The sequence below is a fragment of the Anopheles arabiensis genome, chromosome 3 (genome assembly GCF_016920715.1).
Source record: "Anopheles arabiensis isolate DONGOLA chromosome 3, AaraD3, whole genome shotgun sequence".
NCBI classification, from domain to species: Eukaryota; Metazoa; Arthropoda; class Insecta; order Diptera; family Culicidae; genus Anopheles; species Anopheles arabiensis.
In genome coordinates this window covers 31,292,301-31,310,923 of record NC_053518.1, presented here as the reverse complement: position 1 = coordinate 31,310,923, position 18,623 = coordinate 31,292,301, and the positions used below count along the sequence as shown (strand labels likewise).

Genomic DNA, 18,623 nt, shown 5'->3' with positions numbered 1-18,623 from the left:
AAGTGCAGCGGTGGGATCACACCGTGTTGCCAGTGGCTGCGATCTTCATCTTCATCGCACATCAATCTGTGTGTGCGTCTGTGAGAGCGTTTTCCTTCAGCAGTGCTGTGCCGAAAGAAGCCAATCTTACAGGACGACGGCGAACTTCGACATCATCGCGGCAAAAAGGGAAAGTTTTCGATCGATGTTTGCGCAATTCGGTGTCGCGCGCCCTGGGGTGAACGATACTGATACCGGCACTGCTTTGACCTTTGTGCCGCTGTGACGCCCCTTTCTGGCAGTGCTGCCTGGCTGCCTGGCTTGGCGCGTGTGTAGCGCGAATGGTGTGCATGTACGCAAATGGCCCGCGGGAAAGTGGTCGAGTTTTTATCAGCCATCGAGCGGGGGCCCGTTGCCCGTTTCGCTAGAGGATGGCGTCGATTTGTGCCGTTTTCTCCGCGGAGCCGCAGTGTTAAGCTCATGCGTCCTCTTGCGCCGATTATGGAGCTACTACTACGAGGTTGCCTGCGTGTGTGTTCGTGCCATTTTCGTGCCAAGCAACCGTCCTCGGACCTGCAATTGATATCTTTCAATTAAATCTTATTTATCCATCTCCGGTTTCGCCAACCCGCAGCCCTCAGTGGGAGCCCAGATGCAGTCGGAATTAGATTTTGCACACAGCCGATTGCCCGCTACCACGGGGGCTAAACGATTATCATCCATCATCTGCTCCTATCATGCCGGTTTTATGAGCATCGTCGATCAACTATGATACTGTGTGGCTTCCCTGTGCTGGTGGTTGAAGGGAAAAATTATGATCGTTTGCAAAACAATTTCCTGACCACGCGCAGGATACGATTGTGCTTAGCAGTTGGAGAAACGGTTTAGAGGGGATATGCTTCGGTGAGACGATCCACCAGTTTTGGTATGACTGAATCGACTGAATGGAGCAATAATTCCACGGCAAAGGTACATTCATCTTGCCTCCATTCATGGATAAAAAGCCCGATGCAATGGGGCGATTTCGTGGTGCTAGATCATTTAATCTCAAATCTTCAAAGCCAAACTAACGGAAAGCGGACTAAAGAAGCTTAGTAAAATGGCTACAACATTTACTTCCAAACACACACACATATATTTAATGCACGATCGATCACCCGTACCGTCCAGCAGTGCGTCAATGGAAGCTGATGATTTCTGCTGATCTCATCCTTCGTACCAGAAAAAAAGATCAATCGATGTTCAAGTTTGTGCATACAAAACGGCTCACAAAAGGCCAAATGGATCAGCCAGCCAGCGCCAGCTTAATGTGCGTGCTGAGAAAATAAAGCTGAACAAACACTAACCCCAACAGAGAGTGGAGCATTTATACCGCATTCGAGGCTAAGATAACTGTTTATTACTAAAGGGCAGACACCAGAGAAGAAAGCGGTACGGTAGGGGATGAGGTTTAGAAAAAAAAATGGGAAGATCATTCACGACTAAACTCTACTTAAGATCTGATGCAGCGCGGGAGAGGAACTTTGGAATGGGTGAAGAAACGCACCAAAAACAATAAACCCCGAAGCGGGACAACATTTAGAATTAGACGCTCCACATAAACGCAACAGACGGGAAACCCCTTTTTCGGCACAAACTAGGTCATACATCATCCGTCCGTCAGTCCGTTTAAAGCGTGTTTTTTTTGTTGCAAATCGTACCAAACATGAGATCAATCTTCTTCTTCCCTTCAATCCTATGGGTAATGCTTTCCTGAGCGAACGTTTGAGGTTTCGTAACCGTATCACCGTCCACCATCCATCCAGCCTGCACGAAGATGGACGTTTGAAGAGGCTTTGATTAGCTGAGGCAAGAAACCTTCCGATTCGGTTCCGCTGCTTTCTTGCACGCAGGTACGCTCGCTGGGGGAGGAGCAAACCCATCACGCGCAAAGGAGCAAAATTAATTGAAACACATGATAATGGGTAGTCGTTCGTAGGCGCCGCTCGCCACCCGGGAATGGTTCAAAAGTTCAACCAAGGCACGACCAACACCGGCTTGCCAGCGATTGGCAAACATACGAAACTCATTTTGCATCGATCACACAAGCGTGCGCAAGCGCGCAAAGATTTTCTAATTTGAATAATTAATTATTTTGATTTGAAAAACACAACAGAAACACCGTGCCATTCATTCCCTGGTTTTGTTGGACGAGCAGAGAGAGAGAGAGGGAGAAAGAGTTGGAGTTAGATATCCTCAGTCTTCTAAATTTGTTGTACATGCTTCGTGATGATCATAAAACTAACGTTCTGAGGAGTTTGTTGCATATTCAATGGGACTGAGTTTGTTGTTGCTGGAATTATGCCTTTTCTTAATTAAACACGAATTTTAATTGGAAACTCGTTCAAACCAGCAACGTAAGGTAGATTGACAACTAATTAAGTTCTACTAAAAAGCTGGTAAAACAGGGCCTTAATGCTCATTGGAGTATAAGTTTCTCAATAATGAGGAATCACATTCGGTAATTTACATTCAAGCTTGTTCCACGCGGACGAATGTGTCATTCCTTCCCAAAGACAGCACACAACAACGACCTGTAACGACTAGCGCACGAGCTAGTAGTAGAAGTAGTAACAGTACCTCCCTTATCTTGACTTATCTAAACGCTTCACATGATTCTAAAAACCAGTCGAAAACACGTTTCAAACGCTCCGGGTAACGATCCTCTCCGTTTGCGTTTATTGATCGTGCGACATTAAGGGATGAGATATTCTCTACCGCGCAATAAACTCCATTTGTCTCCCATCACTATCAGGTGTCTCGATCCAGTGAGAAATTAATAAACCTTCCAAGCCATCACACAGTACCTTCCCTACACGATCGAGTGTGCACGAGGTCGAGTGTTTCATGCCGTGTTAAGATTTTACATAAAATCTTTCTTCCCACCTTTGGAGGAAACTGATACCTCTTCCTCTTACTGTCAAAGTACGCATTTACCGTCCCCCGTTTTGGCATTAGTATGCGCGCAAGCAAAAGCGATACAAATCACGCCGCTCACGGTATGATCCGGGGACAGCACGAAAGTACCCCATTAAACTGAAACCAAGCAACTGAAAACAACAAAAACGACCGCCAAATGCTATCGCAAAAATACAACCGACATCTGCCGATGGTTGTGTTTAATGGGGAGACAGGGGGGGATTGTTTTCGATCGCTTCCATAATGGTGTCATTAAACAGTCGCTACAAATTACTTCACTCACACCCCCAGAGGTCCAGGCGGAGAAGCATCGGAGGATCCAGGAGGACCAATTACAATTCTCTCCGTTTTCCGCCGCTTCTTACAAACAAATTTCAATTACATTGACGGCACGAAACATTTTAGATACTGCCGCTGATGCCGGTCCCTTTCCCTCTTTCATCGTTGCTTTCTACTCCCCTGGTTTGCCGTCTGATCGATCGGTTAATCGGTCGGTAGTTATGCCGGGGATGATCGTTTGTAGCCCGCGTTTGTTGGCTGCTTGTGCAGTTTACGATGTTGCTCCCGGTAACGACCGATTTTACAACACTGTCCCAACGGTTGCTTGCGTTCCGCGACCAGGCGAACGGATAAGATAACCATCTTCCCCATGTTCATGTTTCCCCCCGGCGTGTGTGATCGTCGGAACGATCTCGATTAACGCGCTTTGCTTCATCGCATCGCATCTCGCACAAGTCAAAGTCAAAAGGTGCATTAATGCTGTCTTCTGTTTCGTTTTGATGCTTGACGAGAAGCTTCAATCGTTGTCCCCCGTTGGCCTAGAAGGTACGGGACTGGAAAGGGGTGGCAAAAGAAAGTGAAGAGAACGATTAAACGTTTACGAAAATTAATTTCTTACCACCTTCTTGTGTGCAGCCCGCTTCTTCTAATAATGGCCGGAGCGTAATGGGTGCAGTTGCTTCGTGTTGTTGGTTGGTTGTACGTCACACCAACACTCACACACACGGACACCTTTAAAAGTGCATCTTCCAAATCACTTCCGAACGATCCCGGAACGATCCATTGGACAGGGAAGTAAGAAAACAAAAAACAGACCAGAACGAAACAGTCTGCCCGATAGGCAGCAAACCTGAAATCATCGCGCCATCGGAGCCCATCATCATCGCACTACCACTGCCCGGTTCGAACCCCACAGGGCCCCAGACGCTGGCGCTGACCAACAGGACGGATCCGGACCGATCGTCGCCACCACCGGCGTGAGCATCCCCGTGTAAAGAGGAGGACGAGCGCGCTAACGGGGGTTGTGTTTTGCTGTTATTATGATTTTGTGATCTTCGCCTGATCGTGGTCGCCCCTCGTGCCGGTAGTACGCCTCGAGACGGCCTTCGGAGGATGGTTACTACTGGAGCAGGTCCAGGGGGGGTACGTTGCACCACACCATCATTGCCCCCTGGGCGCACCCACTGGGCCGGGGAGTTAATTTATGCTCATAATTTCTTCCGCTTTACGTTTTTAAGCAGCCATTTTTTTGGAGCGACCCGAGCACGAGATGCAAACTTTGATGATCGTGATCACAGAGCGCTGATGATGATGATGATAATGGTGCAGTTTTTCTTGACGTCTTGCAAAAGCACTTCGTTTTTCTGGTCGACCGTAGACCGGACCGGAGCAAGGAGGAAGAAAATACAAATCGACTTCCATAACCTTTCGCACACCGTAACCGTAGCGTTACTGGAAAATGCATTAAAAAATCCCGTTTCAAGTTACCTTGAGGATTTATGACGCTTTCTTCTTCATGCTGAAGGGGGTTGCCATTTTTCCTCCTTCCATTTCCCTCTACGAAAGGTGTTGGTTTGTTGGTAGGGAGGTATAAAAGAAAAGGAATATGAAATATTGCAAGCAACCAGCACCAGAAAAGAAGCACCTCGGAGAAGAACGAGCTCACTGAGGGTGGTTTCTTTTTATTTCTTTTCGGCAGGAATGGAGGGTTGGCAAATTATGCGAATACGCATATACCCGCAGCATAATGATGAATAATTCCATTCATCAGGCTTGAGCCAAATGTGAGTATGATGTGCTCTCGGGACATTAGCATCGAAACGTGAGTTTTGAAACGATGCTTTTTTAGTTTTGTCGTTGCTGGTCAAGCAGGGGCTTGCAAAGAGAGCCTGACCATTGGAGTTGGTTTTATCAAAATTTGCTTGCATTTCAAGGAGAAAATGAATCATAGTTGTACAATATTTTTAACTACAGAAAATGAAGATTTATTGCACTTGACAAATAGACAACCATTCAAAGTCCAGTCAAGAGCATCTAAGTTGAAAGAGAAATTATTGAAAGAATTGCAAAACATAATTTGTTACTCATAATTGACCTCAATAATCGATCTCTTAAGGATGGTGATTTAAGGATTATTTAAAATGTGTTACCTAATTGATTATTGTTGCAGAAGGTTTCTTAAGGAACTGGAAAGATTTCAAATAATAAGAATTTTACAGAAATTCATAAAACAAACTCCCCAGTTCCTAAAATCTATAAACGAAACAAGTACAGTCTACACTCCCGAGATATCAGCGAATACCGAATATCTACGTAAGTCTAACATCACGGTTCTCCTTCTTCTTCTATTTGGAGTAACGTCCTACGCAGGGACATATGCCGGCCTCTATACAGGCTTTCGAGATACTTAATTCTTCATCACGCAAGCGGGTAGTCAAACCTTTGCTACGGGGAGCGGTCCATTCTAGGCTTGAACCAATGACGGACATGTTATTGAGTCGTTCGAGTTGACGACTGTACCACGGAACCCCCATATCACATTTTGTTTCTTAGATTTTGTGGTTTTATACCACAAATCATTCAATTCACTTTGGAGTTTGACAATTCATTGATCAAATTTTGCGTCACATTTTGCGACAATGACTCAAATTTATAAAACCGCGTGTCATAAACCTCCTCGTCCACCGAGAACCACGGAACCTGAGAACTAACAGTGCATTGAACTTCCTTAATATTTGTTCATCTTGTTATATACTAACAAAAGATTGTCGACCCCTGATTTGAACAGAAACGCTTCTTTCACCGCAGAACGCGTGTGGTAGACGCAAGAAGGGATGATTTCACCGTCCGTGCAGAGCCTTAACTGGAAGTTAGAGAATATAATCTGCTCTCGGTTTCGGCTTAATGGCGAAAAGCATGCAATCGTACCAATCGTAACACTTTCGGTGCGACTCAACATGTGGTCAGCGCGAGTGATGTCTGACAAAAAAAATGCAAATGACTAAAGACCAACAAAGATGGCACAAAGATTAGCTATATTCAATATTGTTCAAACCAGATGGTTGGGATTATGTCAATAGCAATTACAATGTACCATTCAATCGTGTAAATTAAAGGATCTGATACTAGTAGATGTGCTTCAGCTCTTCGTGATCAGTCGCATCACATAAAATCTGCCAGTAAAGATCGGCAACGAAACAATCAAGCTGAGCCTGCGCGCATTTACAGCTAATTATAACGATTTATCGCTGTCACGAAGAGTCACACTGCACGAAATTACAGGTCCATTCCATCTTCATCACAAAACTGTGGGGATACTGAAGGGGGGGTAAAAAACATGAAATTCATCATCCATCTCACGTTTTCTGTTTTCTTTGGTACGCTCGGCACAAAACCACCAGCGAGATCTTTTCCGATCGATATGGTATCGGCGCGCGTGATACAGGAGACAATACGGTCCAGCGTTGACGAGCGGGGAGGGCTGGGGCGAAATGATTAATAATCATTCATTATAAATACAATTCATTTTTAAACACTATTAACACTTCTTCGCGCACGATGGAACAGGTTAATTAGTATGCACCGGTCTCTTAACTACACCGTGTGCCCTCTCCCGTTTGTAGTAGTCGACGACCTTTCGGGGGGAGACCTTGCGCCCGACGAACACCTCCTAATCAACCCAGGCCGAGGACGCCCAATCGGTCACCGGAAAAGGGCAACGGAGCGGCCAAAAGAGGTAGACGGGCGGGCACTCCATCAGCACACTTCGATTCCTGAGCAGTCATAAATCATGACACGGACAGAAAAAAAGACACTTCCCGAGCGTGTACAGAGGGTGCTATTGGGGAGGCATGTGCAAACCACACGATCAGTATGCACCTGCACTTGGTGTGCCTGAAGGTGTAGTATGTGAGCAGGAATAATTTACGATTACAAACTACATCCCGTTCCGTAACATCCCGAATTGAGCCTCGAAAGCCAAAGAGGGCAATAAATGTCTGCCGTGACCGTGAGGTTGGACGAGGCGTCTCGATTCGATACTTATTTATGGCTGCAATCATAAAATTGGACGTACCGTGTAGTATGATTCTCACCTCAATCACCATCACCACCAGCCTTTCTGCGTCTCAAGTAGACTTTTACATGATCGATTGCACGAGACGGATGCAACCAAAACCATCGTTTCTTCTATAATGTCTTATGCTCTTCTTCACCGTTTCAGGCTTTTATTATGATGCAGCGCAAACCTAAAGAAAATCAACTGCTGCAGCAGGAGCACCAGGCACAACTCAGTCGATGCAATTATGTCCCACTGAGCAGCAAGTTGCCCCATTTGTGTACAACACAACAGTCCACCCATAAACCAGGTGATCTCCAATTAGTGGCGCAGGCCCCATGTTTTTGGCTGTGCATTAAAGCCTGCATCCTCCCCCTACCTTCACAGAACGGAACGAAACTATAAACTTTATATGCAAGACATCGGTTCCTCCCCCCCTGGCGATCACAAACGAATGAAACATTTCGTATGCTACACTCTCAAAAGGAAAAGCCTAATATCCATATCAAAGGCAAGCGGACAGTGCGCCTGGAATGACTTTTACTACACGAACGAGCATCGGTGTATCTTCCTGCTTCTTTCGGGGAGGCCCCTTTTATCCAACAAAAGCCCGAAAAAAGTCTATAAAAAAACATGAAGACGAACGAAGCCTCAGCAATGATGAAACGTCAACCGCCACTGACCGCATGTCCATCAAAAGCACACCACACCAGTGAGAGAGAGAGAAAAAGCGGTTCAATATTATTTAAATTACTTTAAACCATCATTTGTGCCGGATTAGTGCCGGGAATGTCGCGCTCGCGCGCGGGAGTAAAAACAACACCCCAATAAGTCGGCTTTCGTCACGGCGATTTGCTAAGCCAAGTCGTCTTGTCTCACACGCACGTGTTGTGTTGCTCGCCGGGTTCCTTTGTAGTTGTTGTTTTTTGTGATCTTGTATCATTTTTTAAGGTTTCCCGTCTGTACTGCTAATCAAATTTTTCGTCGCCTTCCCCCCTGTTTGTACCATGCCGGTCGTGTAACTAATGCTGAATTTTACGGTCCCGGCGCGTAAGAATTGAAAGTGCTTCAATTTCATGCGCCGGATAGAATGATCTAGAACGACGGAAGGATCACCGTTCACACTTTTTACGGATTTTTTTTTGTTCCGGAGCCTTAGAGATATTAATTTCACCGCTAGACAACGAACCCTATTCCGAAGTGAGTGTCGAAGAAGTAGAAGTAAGAACCTGGAGTTGTTTGGGCCTCATCAACGGCAATGAAGAGATGGGATCGTGCTTTTGTTTTCCGTGCCGACCCTGAATAACTGGTGTGGCGTCTGGTCACAAAAGTTGGCGCCTCATATCACGATATCAAAGCAATGGCGGTGTTGAAAAAGAATGAAGATCTTCATTGCGATTAGAGCTCTTGAAGGACGGTTCTTGGAAGAAATAGTTGGATAGACTCCCCAAAGATCCTGTTGGGACATAGGATCAGTACTTGTTAAAAAAGTGTTTTGTAGAATACGTTAAAAATCCCAAGGTTTGCACTAAATAATATAAAAAGTCCATCCAATCAATAGAGTTGCGCAACTCAAGCCTCTGCCATCACTTTGTACGTTCCATGACGATGACCAAGCAAAAACAGCTGGAGATTACTTCACTTCAATCAAGGCTCTACAACAATAACAACAACAAAAAAGAGTCTGAAAAGCACCAAACCCTGATAGTGTCTATCAGATGTCAGCTTCGAAGTGTCGACGGACACAGCCACGCAAGAAGAAGGCACATCATCTATTCTACAGAAGAAAGAACGAATAAACGGACGTCTCGATTCTGACAAGATCCCAACCTGGATAAAACCCCCTGCCATCTTCCAAGACCTTTTTAGGTCGGATCGTGCTCGAATCCGATCGCCTGTGAGATCAATCCGATTTTCCACACGCGTCCCAGTGTTTGTTTCATCTGGATTTTTAGAAGAGTGACGCGAGGTCGAGGTCCACAAAATAATGGGAATCGATTACGGCGAGTGCCCACGAGCGGCGTTCCTTGACGTGGTGAATAGTGAGGTGGCGGCGGTTGCGTCGTGTTTTCATTTCGTTCTAGTGGCAGGCAGGCAGAACTCTTTTGGGGATAGAAACGAACTAATTTGATCGTTTTTAATTCCCCCATCGCTTCTCTCTTCCAGCGCCTGATGATCAACTCCATTTCTAAATGATCGTACTGGGGAGGTGGGAGCAAGGTCGTTCTGCTTCCCGCGATTATGAACCGGTTCTTTAGCTTCAGTGCTTGGAAGGTAAAGAAATGATAGTGCCTGCGAGCATATACAACGGTGTATGCCGATTGGGACTCCGTAGCAAACCATGTTTAGGACGCCGCGTGTTTGGATTGATATAGAGCGAAAGCGATACCTGTCCCTTCCACTGCGTGAGTGAAACTCAACGACTTCTGCTCCGTTTACTCTACACATTTAACATAACCTGAAGATGATGATGGCGGCAATTGCGGGCTACTGTGGAAGTGGTCACTTCAAGCATCACAACGACATCGATAGTTTAATCGCAGAGCAATACTAAACACTTTGCTCGCCTTTGTGTCTTCCCGGTGATGACTTCCAATGATTTCTCATATTTGTTGTAATCAAACCGTATTGAGGAAGGTAGTAGACGGAGAGTGAAGCAAAAAAAAACAGCATTGGAATTCCGCTATTAATGCCATTGCCAGTGTGTGGCGCCACCGACGCCCGACGACCGAGACCGAGGCGTCCACTCCGAACCTGTCCGTTTCTATGTGATCGCCGCGTGATCTCGAGGTGCAGGTGAAGTGCAGTGACAGCGAAAAAAAAGGAGGAAAAGCACAAAAACCCGAACCTTCATTTCCACATGTGTGGAGTGGATGGAGTACATTTTCCCGTTCGTTTTCTCACGCACCGTTCGACCCTGTGCTGTGCTGTGCCCAGTTTCAGCAGCTGTGAGCAGTTTCCTTGTCGCCACAGCATTCTCTCTCGTGCTGTTTACAACACAACCGGGGCAAGGCAACGCGTAAGCGTTCGTGGAAAATTATTCCTCGTTGGGGCGAGAAAAATTACCTCCACCGGACCTCTGCGATAAAAGGAAAGGACCGGGGCCAGGGCCATTGGGACCGTATGGGGATGTTACCGGTCAATGCCATTCGATCACGTCCATCAGCCAGAGGGACGTTTGTCACTTGGCGAGAAATCAAATTGCCCTTCGAATTGTGCGCACTCCGTACACAACGGTGTACAACACAGGGATCCCGTCGAACCCCGTGGCTCCTTTTAAGGGAAACGCACCGTTCCGATATCACGTTCCGATGGTCCGCAAGCCGACGGGAAGGGGAAGGAAGGGAACTTAAAACGAACAATTGCGATAATTTATGTCCCCGCGCAGAGGGAAGCGCGATGGGAAGCATCCAAACCGAAAACCTGACCCAGACTCGCCGCTTCAAAAGGGTGATCGATCGGAGCAACACACAAGAACAGGAATCACAGCTCCCAAGCGGGGAGATGGCAGCAACAGCAGCAGCAGCAACAGAAGCAACAGCATTCATACACACCACCGGTCAGTATGGTATGTTGCTTCTTCCGTCCCGGTTTTGTACGCGTCCATCCAACCCGTTTTGCTGCCCCGCCATAGCGGTGAGGCCGGCCGTCCAAAACCTTGGAAACATTTTCCCATAATGCTGTTAATGATATACGGGTTCCAGGGGGAGGGTGCAGGAGAAGCGAAAGCAAGGTAAATGTGAATTCCAAATCGAGATGAAAAATCAATAAGAAATTACCTTCGCCCAGGAAGCGACAAACGCACACACACACAAGCGCTCCTTTTTTTCTCATTTTAAAGTCCAATCGACAGAAAAGGGGCAATTCACCCGGGGACGCAGATTCAACGCAGCGGCTTGGAGAAGATGTGTCAATATTCGTATGACACATTGGCCTCGTCGACCGGGTCCACGAGGGAAATAAAGGCACCGCGAGGAAGTGGTGGGAATGAAGAAGTAGGGCTGGGGATCGTGTTCGTGTCGGTGTGCGCATCCTCTCCCAATCGGATGGGAGACGACGATATGCGTACTTGCATCAGCATCAGTACACCGCTGATAAATATTTACAATCATTTGAATTGCAAGCAAACACTTCGGGGGGTTGCATAAATACGCGCTTTTATACACACTGAGAGATGGCAGAGTGTTTGCCCAACCGTCTCGCGTCTTTGGACCATCCGTAAACGGGAATATCAAACAGTGATGGGGGATGGAACGCAAACGGTTTTCTCGTGCTCAGATTTTACTGTAGATCTTTTTTCGGGATGGATGCTGGAATGGTTATTGAAGATGATATTTCCTAAAGAAAGCAATACCGTTATACTTCAAATTACGGACAGCTTCAAATTCCGGATATTCGGCATGTTTTTGTTGAATTGCTTCATATCTAGCCCCTGGCCATACCGCTTTTAAATTTTGGATAATGGCCATGATGTGCTAGAATATATTAAAAATGTGTCTGACCCCTAGTAGGACCTGATGCCGCAGTAAATAAATATTTTCTGTCGCCACCAGGGGCTTTCTTAGTAGTTTTGCTTCAAACCCACGCCAGTGTTATTTATTCGATAATTCCCAATAATCGTGTCCAAATGCATAGAAATATATCGGAATATATTGCGGAAGTGGTAATAAACGTGAAAATAACAGTGTTTTATCAAATTGTGCTATGAATTTCATCCAAACTGTGATTAATTGCATAAATATACGTTTTTGACATTGATAATAACAAGATCAAAGATTTAGTGATAATAGTAAAACAACTAATTTTGAACATAGATGTGCCCAATGCCTTATTGGCCGTACAGGAAAGATTTTCGAATCGCGCAGCAGTACTTCGGTACAAGAAGAAAGCCGCATGCATGCCAAACCCCATTGTCAGTAAGACCGTCGTCCTGTCGATCCAGGAGGATAATGGCCCTCAGAATTTGTTGTCCGGACGTAAATATAAGTTAAAACCAAACAAGTTGTAGTTTGTGTGTTAGTATAAATATTATAAATGAAATTTTGAGGCTGTCCGGAATATGAATCAAAACGTACGGATTTGAAACATGAGCTCGAAACTGTTCAGAATATGAATCAAAATATCGTTGCAGTTTCATGAGTATTGTATCGGAAGTCAGAAGAGTATCATGTATATTAACCATTAAAAGGACATTCCAAAATGCTCTCGTAGAAGGGTCACATCATAGTTTCAAACCCGGTATGAGAACCAAGCCCTCAAAAGACTTGGGATATATACTACACTATTCTTCTAGATGGCATAACTACCCACGCGGATATGCCCGGGCCTGGGCCTGGCCTGGCCTATACAGGCTTTTCGAGACTTATTCAAGTAGTACCACCACCACACGAAAAGCCAGATAAAAGTCAAGTCCTTGATACGGAAGGACGGTCCATTCCTGATTTGAACCCATGACGGGCAAGTTGTAAAATCGTGTAAGTTGACGACTGTACCACGGGGCCACCCTACATAAGATAGTGGTATTGGATAGTATATTCGTACAACCAATAATAAAGGCACCTGAAGTACTACCCACTGCCCTTTGTTGCGCCAAATTAGAATGAAATAAGTACATACCGAATCCATAACATAAGAATCCGATAAAACCAGTTGTCCTTTAGCAATTGCTCAACATTATTACTTACAAATACCCTTAGATTGTCATTTTGTTTCAAATGTAAAGCATAGCGGGTGGCTACGCTACCTTCTATGTTCGCATAATGAACACTACCAACATGGAAAGCGATCGTTTGCCGAAAACAACATCAACCCCCATCTCCCCGTTAGCCTGCTCCCCCACACATCCGAAAATGGAACATATTGCTTTCACGTACGCAGCATGATTACAAATAATGTGCAACCCCCTCTCCTTTGGGATTGACTTTTCTTTCCCTACGACAAGTTGCCACTCTTCGATCCGATCGATCGATGCGCGTCCAAGAACAGGATCGTGTGAATCAGTTCATGGCGCAAAAATACGCAACGTACGCAGGAGCCGCAAGGGGTAGGAAGTGATGGGATCGACGTGTTTTTGCCTTATCGCGACCAGCATTCGACATTTCCTTTAGACGTAACAAGGCAAGACGGGATGTCAGTATGATCAGCGGGAAGTGCTTGCAATATGGTGTGACAGGTACTGGTATATATTTTCCCCCAGTGAGAGAGCCACACGGAAAGCGTTTTTCCTCTGATTTCCTCACTTGGAAAACGCTGTGTGAAAATTCCAACTTCAAGGGGACACAGTATGCCATTCCATCCCGTGGGAAAGCGAAATATGGATCATGATCGTCTTCTATTCAATTACCTGTTGGTGATGATCATTTAAACGTGATCGATGACAGCTACACACTTCTCACAATATCAAGGCATGCGAGAAATACCTCAACCACTCCTCTAATTAATTTAAAAAAGATTTCTGCAGCGCCCAACGTGGGGCTCGAACCCACGACCCTGAGATTAAGAGTCTCATGCTCTACCGACTGAGCTAGCCGGGCCGGTTGCTCTCTCCGCTTCGACCTTCAACCAGATCAACAGCAAACGCCCTTTCTAATGTTGCCCGTGCTCCCTCGCGGTCACGCACACACTCGATCCGTTCCTGGTTCCTTTTGTCAACAAACATCGCTCCCTTTCCCACCGCAAACCCTCCCGGATTAATCTCCGCCAGCATGATCATGGCAGGACCACTTCGATTGCGCACACTCCGCACGAAACAGATCACACTATTATAGCTGTCTCTCTCTCTTGCTCTTACTTTGCAGCATCCAAGCATGCTTGGGCGAGCGCGCACCGTTTTTGCTTGCTCAATCTTTCCACCAGCCAACCTGTTTCGAATCCTGCTGCGATCGCTTATCTTTTCACATCCATCCCAAAAGTAATCCCTTCCTCCCAGCTGCACATCCAGCAAATCGTACGCTGTTGCATCACTATCATTAGAAAACATCACATGCACTTGCAGCCATTCCAACAAAAAAAAAAACAAAACAACAAACTTCATCACAAACAAACCCCTTTCGATCGGTGGGTCGACACGGTAATCGTGCGGTCTCGCTCACGCACACGCCCGGACGGATGCTGTGCGCGAGATTCCACAGACTGGAGCCACAATGTCGGGATCACCGCCCGTCGGACGGATGGATAGGATATTCGCGCGGATTGACACTGCTCTGCATGGAAACAGCGGGGAATAACAATTGCACCCACTTACCTTGATCGCTGGCCGCTAAAATCCCACCGGAAAACAGCAACAACAGCACGAAACACTCACAAACACTCATGTTTTCGTCAGCTTTTCACGATCAGCTTCGCGTCAAAAACAGTCCCCCTGCGATCACTGTTGTGTAGCTGCGGTGCGATGTTTCGTTGTTTTTCCAGCGCTTGCTTTGACGTTTCGTGCGCTTTGTGTCAATCGATCGCAGAGAGCGAATGGGGCGGCGATGTTTTTTGCTGCGTGTGTGTGTTTGTGTTGTGATATCAACCGATCAAGTGCGGCGCCTGTTTATTCAAACAATACGAGTTGCAAACGAGCGTACTTGTCGCCGGCACAATTAATTAAATTAAGCAAGATTTGTTATTCAATCAATAGTTTATTCAAAAAAGCTTCTTCCCTGTCACTCACACACTGAATACGACGACCAAATGGAGGCCCGCAGACACGGTTCGTTTCGCTTCGCGGCCCGGCACTTCCTGGCTCGGCTTTTCGTGTCGTGCGCGTGTGACTCCGATTCTATATATCCTAAGCCCTAGGCAGATGCATGTGGATGTGATAAATACATGGTTCTACATCGAGGAAAAAAACACAACGAAAGCTACGATAACTAGCTCTAATTAGATGTGGTAGAAGCCTCCCTGTCTGCAAATCGATACAAATTTGCTTAAACTATCGCGTGTCCGTGTCCCCCTGTTAGCAGCGCATGATTGTTAGAGCAAGGATTGTAAGAAGTAATTATAGATGAATGATGGTTATAAATTAGATTTTGATTACATTTTCCGCTTCCTTGTTTTTTGTTCCAATCCAACGCCGCTTCCTCTGGAACGTTCGAGTAAATCTGGAACGTGTTATCGATGGCACTTTCTTGCAGTTGTAGGGGTTTTCTATTTTTGTTGTTTTGTAGAGCAGTTGGCGATTTTTTTTTTTGGCAAGAGGAATGCAAACCCCTTCACACATTCAAAGCGGCGGGCTTTTCCTTGTCAAATAAATGCTATTTTGATGGCTCATTTCGCACGGACGGCTCCGTTGCATGAATTTGATTGGGGATTGGCTGAAGAAAACACGCTAGAAGCAAAACTATGCCATTGGGTGGGGGGTTGTGTTTATCGTTAAACAGATAACCCCTTCAACCGCCCCTGCTTCCCTGCTGCGTGAGAGCAGCGCTCGAAAAAAGCAAACAACCACAGTTCCTAGATACGAGTCAGCCAGCAGCTAGCACAGGCAGCTCGGATCGTTCACCTCGTCTGGTGGATGTATCTTGAAGCCGTGGCTTTCCAGCGCCTGCAGCTCCAGCCGCGATCGGTTCGATTCCACCAACGTGCCGGCAATGTCGCGGAACATCTCCTCCAGCCCGTCGCCCGTCTTGCAGGACGTTTTGTACGTGGCGCTGATCAGACTGTGGCACTGCTCGCAGAACGACTCCATGTCCGCGTCCGTCACCGGCGGATCGGTGCTGCTCGATTCTAGGTCTACCTTATTGCCTACGAGAAAAATTTTGGCATTCTCCGCGTACGTCACCACGTCCAGCATGTGCTGCGACAGGGCGTGAAAGGAGGATTCGTTGTCCAGCGCAAACACCAGGATGGCCGCCTCGGCGAACTTGTAGTAGCTCGAGGTAACCGAGGCAACCCGCTCCATGCCGCCCGTGTCCCACAGTTGTAGCTAAAACAAAGACAAAGGCGATCAGGTTACGGCCTGGTGACACATGAGCCACCTCCACTCACATACCTTAATTTCTTTGTCTCCCACGGTGAACGTTCGGCCGTAGTGGTCCAGCCCTAGGGTAGACTTCCGGTCGGCCGCAGTAACGAAGTTGTTCGTCGCGAACCGACGGAATATTGAGCTCTTCCCAACGCCATACTCGCCGCACAGGATGATCTTTTGCTCCGGTATGCGCACCGAAGCCATCATTTCCCCCCTTGCGGGAGAGCACAGTGGAGCGCTGACCGGGGGTTTGATTTTCCGGCTAAAACCAAAAACACACACACGGACAACCACAGATGGTGAGGAACTTTTCTGTTTCCCTTTTTTCTTCGCCGTTCTTTTTGCACTGATTTAATTAACTAGCTTTGACAGGACTTTATTTTGATCGGAACGCAATGACAGCTCGTCAACAAAGGGCCTGTTTAGAGCGTAGAGTTCGCTAGTTAACCATTCGTAACGTGTTCCAAATAATGATTCAAAATTAGCTGAAATTATGACAAAAATCGTGATTTAAATAAAATATAAAAATCAAGCGTCAAACGAGTTTTTTGTTTTATTATTTCCAAACAAACCTTACCAAAAACGCACACCTGTCATTGTCCACAGTTTTGACAGCCCGCAGCAAGCGTTCGCGTATTTCCGGCAGTGTGTCATCGTGTTGTCATTGTTGACACTCTTGTTTTCCCCTTTTTCCGGTTTACGTGCTTGCTGGTGGACACATTTCGTGAGGGTGCGTGTTATTTTCAACAATTGCAAGCATTTTGCGGCCGAATCCAACAACAAACCATCGCTCAGTGGATTGGTGAAAGTTTTTACCTGACTGTGAAAAATGAAAAGGGCATTTCCAGCGCGTGAAACGCCTTCTACGAGCATTGGTTTGGTTCCGACCGTCGTACACCGGTGGTGTGTCGGAAGCGCTCGGTGCCGGAGTTGTATGGAAGCTGTCAAAATGCTTTTTCTCCTTTTAGATTTCTCTACCTACCATCGAATTGAGGGTTAATTGCGTTTGTTCTTCCATTTTCTTTGTAGATTAATTCGCCAAAATGGTCCAGCGACTGACGCTTCGACGACGCTTGTCGTACAACACCAAGTCTAACAAACGCCGTATGTACGTATCGAATGCAGTATGAAAGCGGGTTCCCTCCGCACCACACCGAGGGACAGAGTGTGTGTAACAGAAAGAACCCATTCCATCGTTGACTGCGAGCTAGACGTACTATCGGTTCCTGGAACCGCATGAAGATTCCGCACTCCATGGCTTTTCGTCAACGGTTCACACGCTTCATGGTGTCCCGGTGCTGCCTGTTGGTGCTAGAGAGAAAAGTGTGTTCTTCCTTTGCCTATCCTGCACTCCCACGTGAAAAGGGATCATAGTGCTGGGTACTTTCCCGGAAGCATACAATCGTTCCAACTCCAGTGCTACCATTTAAATCGAAAGAGCGTTTAAATTAGTACCGTGGCCTACTACTTCCGCACAATGTTTGCTACCATCGGCTCGCTCGGCAAGTGTTTCGATGCTCACTATTTGTGCCAGAGAAATAGGTTTTGTTCCTCATTTGCCTATCCTGATTCTGAATGGACAAAATGGAACAGGATACTTCCTTTACGAGGAATACATTGGTCGCTCGATGAATGTGGAAACCTTTTCGGGGACAGTCGCACAATGTTTGCTACCATCGGCTCGCTCGTCTAGTGTTTCGATGCTCACTATTTGTGCCAGAGCAATCGGTATGGTTCGTTGTTTGCCTATCCTGGTTCGAAATGAACAATGGAGCAGGATACTTCTTTACGCGAATACATGAGTCGCTCAACGGGATGGAATGGTTCTTTCTTAGCACAGTTTTTCATCATCAGTACAATTTGTAATCGTCTGCCCGCTTTCTCCACAGTGTTCGCACACCAGGTGGCCGTCTGGTTTACCAGTACGTGAAGAAACGCCGTACCCTCCCGAAATGCGGCCAGTGCAAGAAGGAGCTGAACGGCATCAAGCCCTCCCGGCCGTGCGAGCGCCCGCGTATGAGCCGCCGCCTGAAGACCGTCACCCGTACGTTCGGTGGTGTCCTGTGCCACCACTGTCTGCGTGAGCGCATCATCCGTGCATTCCTGATCGACGAGCAGAAGGTCGTGAAGGTGCTGCGCGCTCAGCAGCAGGCCAAGCCGGTCGGCAAACCGGTCAAGGCCCCGAAGACCACCAAGACCACCAAGGCCGGTGCCAGCAAATCGAAGTAAGCTCGAGATTGATGGTGATGGTGGTGGTGGTGGTGTCCTCAGGGTCTCTGAGAATGCCCGCGCACACGCGGAGAATGTAGAGGAGAAGGGTGTGTGTGTGTATAAACGTTAAGAATCCACTCTGAAAGGAAAATACAAACAAAAGCGGAAGATTGATACGGAACTTACGTG

At 46.7% G+C, this 18,623-nt stretch overlaps 3 protein-coding genes and 1 non-coding gene across 5 annotated transcripts in view; 1 reads left to right on the top strand and 3 right to left on the bottom strand.

Annotated features, from left to right (window-relative positions):
* The window catches only part of LOC120899646 (bone morphogenetic protein receptor type-1B), a 124,145-nt gene extending 109,455 nt beyond the window's left edge, over positions 1–14,690 (bottom strand). For both annotated transcript variants that reach the window (XM_040305721.1, XM_040305722.1), the window contains exon 1: positions 14,517–14,690. In XM_040305721.1, the coding sequence (XP_040161655.1) occupies positions 14,517–14,586 (70 nt within the window). In that variant the 5' untranslated portion in view covers positions 14,587–14,690. The remainder of the gene's footprint in view (positions 1–14,516) is intronic.
* On the bottom strand, positions 13,734–13,806 carry Trnak-cuu. Its single transcript has one exon. It is a non-coding gene; the product is annotated as a tRNA-Lys (tRNA).
* Positions 14,691–14,875: 185 nt separating the features above from the next.
* On the bottom strand, positions 14,876–16,600 carry LOC120899649 (ras-related protein Rab-30). The gene is made up of 2 exons (XM_040305725.1): positions 16,248–16,600; positions 14,876–16,181 (listed from the first exon to the last, which is right to left on the bottom strand). The coding sequence occupies exons 1-2, from the start codon at positions 16,428–16,430 to the stop codon at positions 15,732–15,734; spliced, it is 633 nt and encodes a 210-aa protein (XP_040161659.1). The 5' UTR covers positions 16,431–16,600; the 3' UTR covers positions 14,876–15,731.
* Positions 16,601–16,844: 244 nt separating this feature from the next.
* On the top strand, positions 16,845–18,619 carry LOC120900034 (60S ribosomal protein L34-like). The gene is made up of 3 exons (XM_040306524.1): positions 16,845–16,953; positions 17,253–17,331; positions 18,113–18,619. Exons 2-3 carry the CDS (start codon positions 17,267–17,269, stop codon positions 18,450–18,452), a joined length of 405 nt encoding a protein of 134 aa, XP_040162458.1. The 5' UTR covers positions 16,845–16,953; positions 17,253–17,266; the 3' UTR covers positions 18,453–18,619.
* The last annotated feature ends 4 nt before the right edge of the window (positions 18,620–18,623 follow it).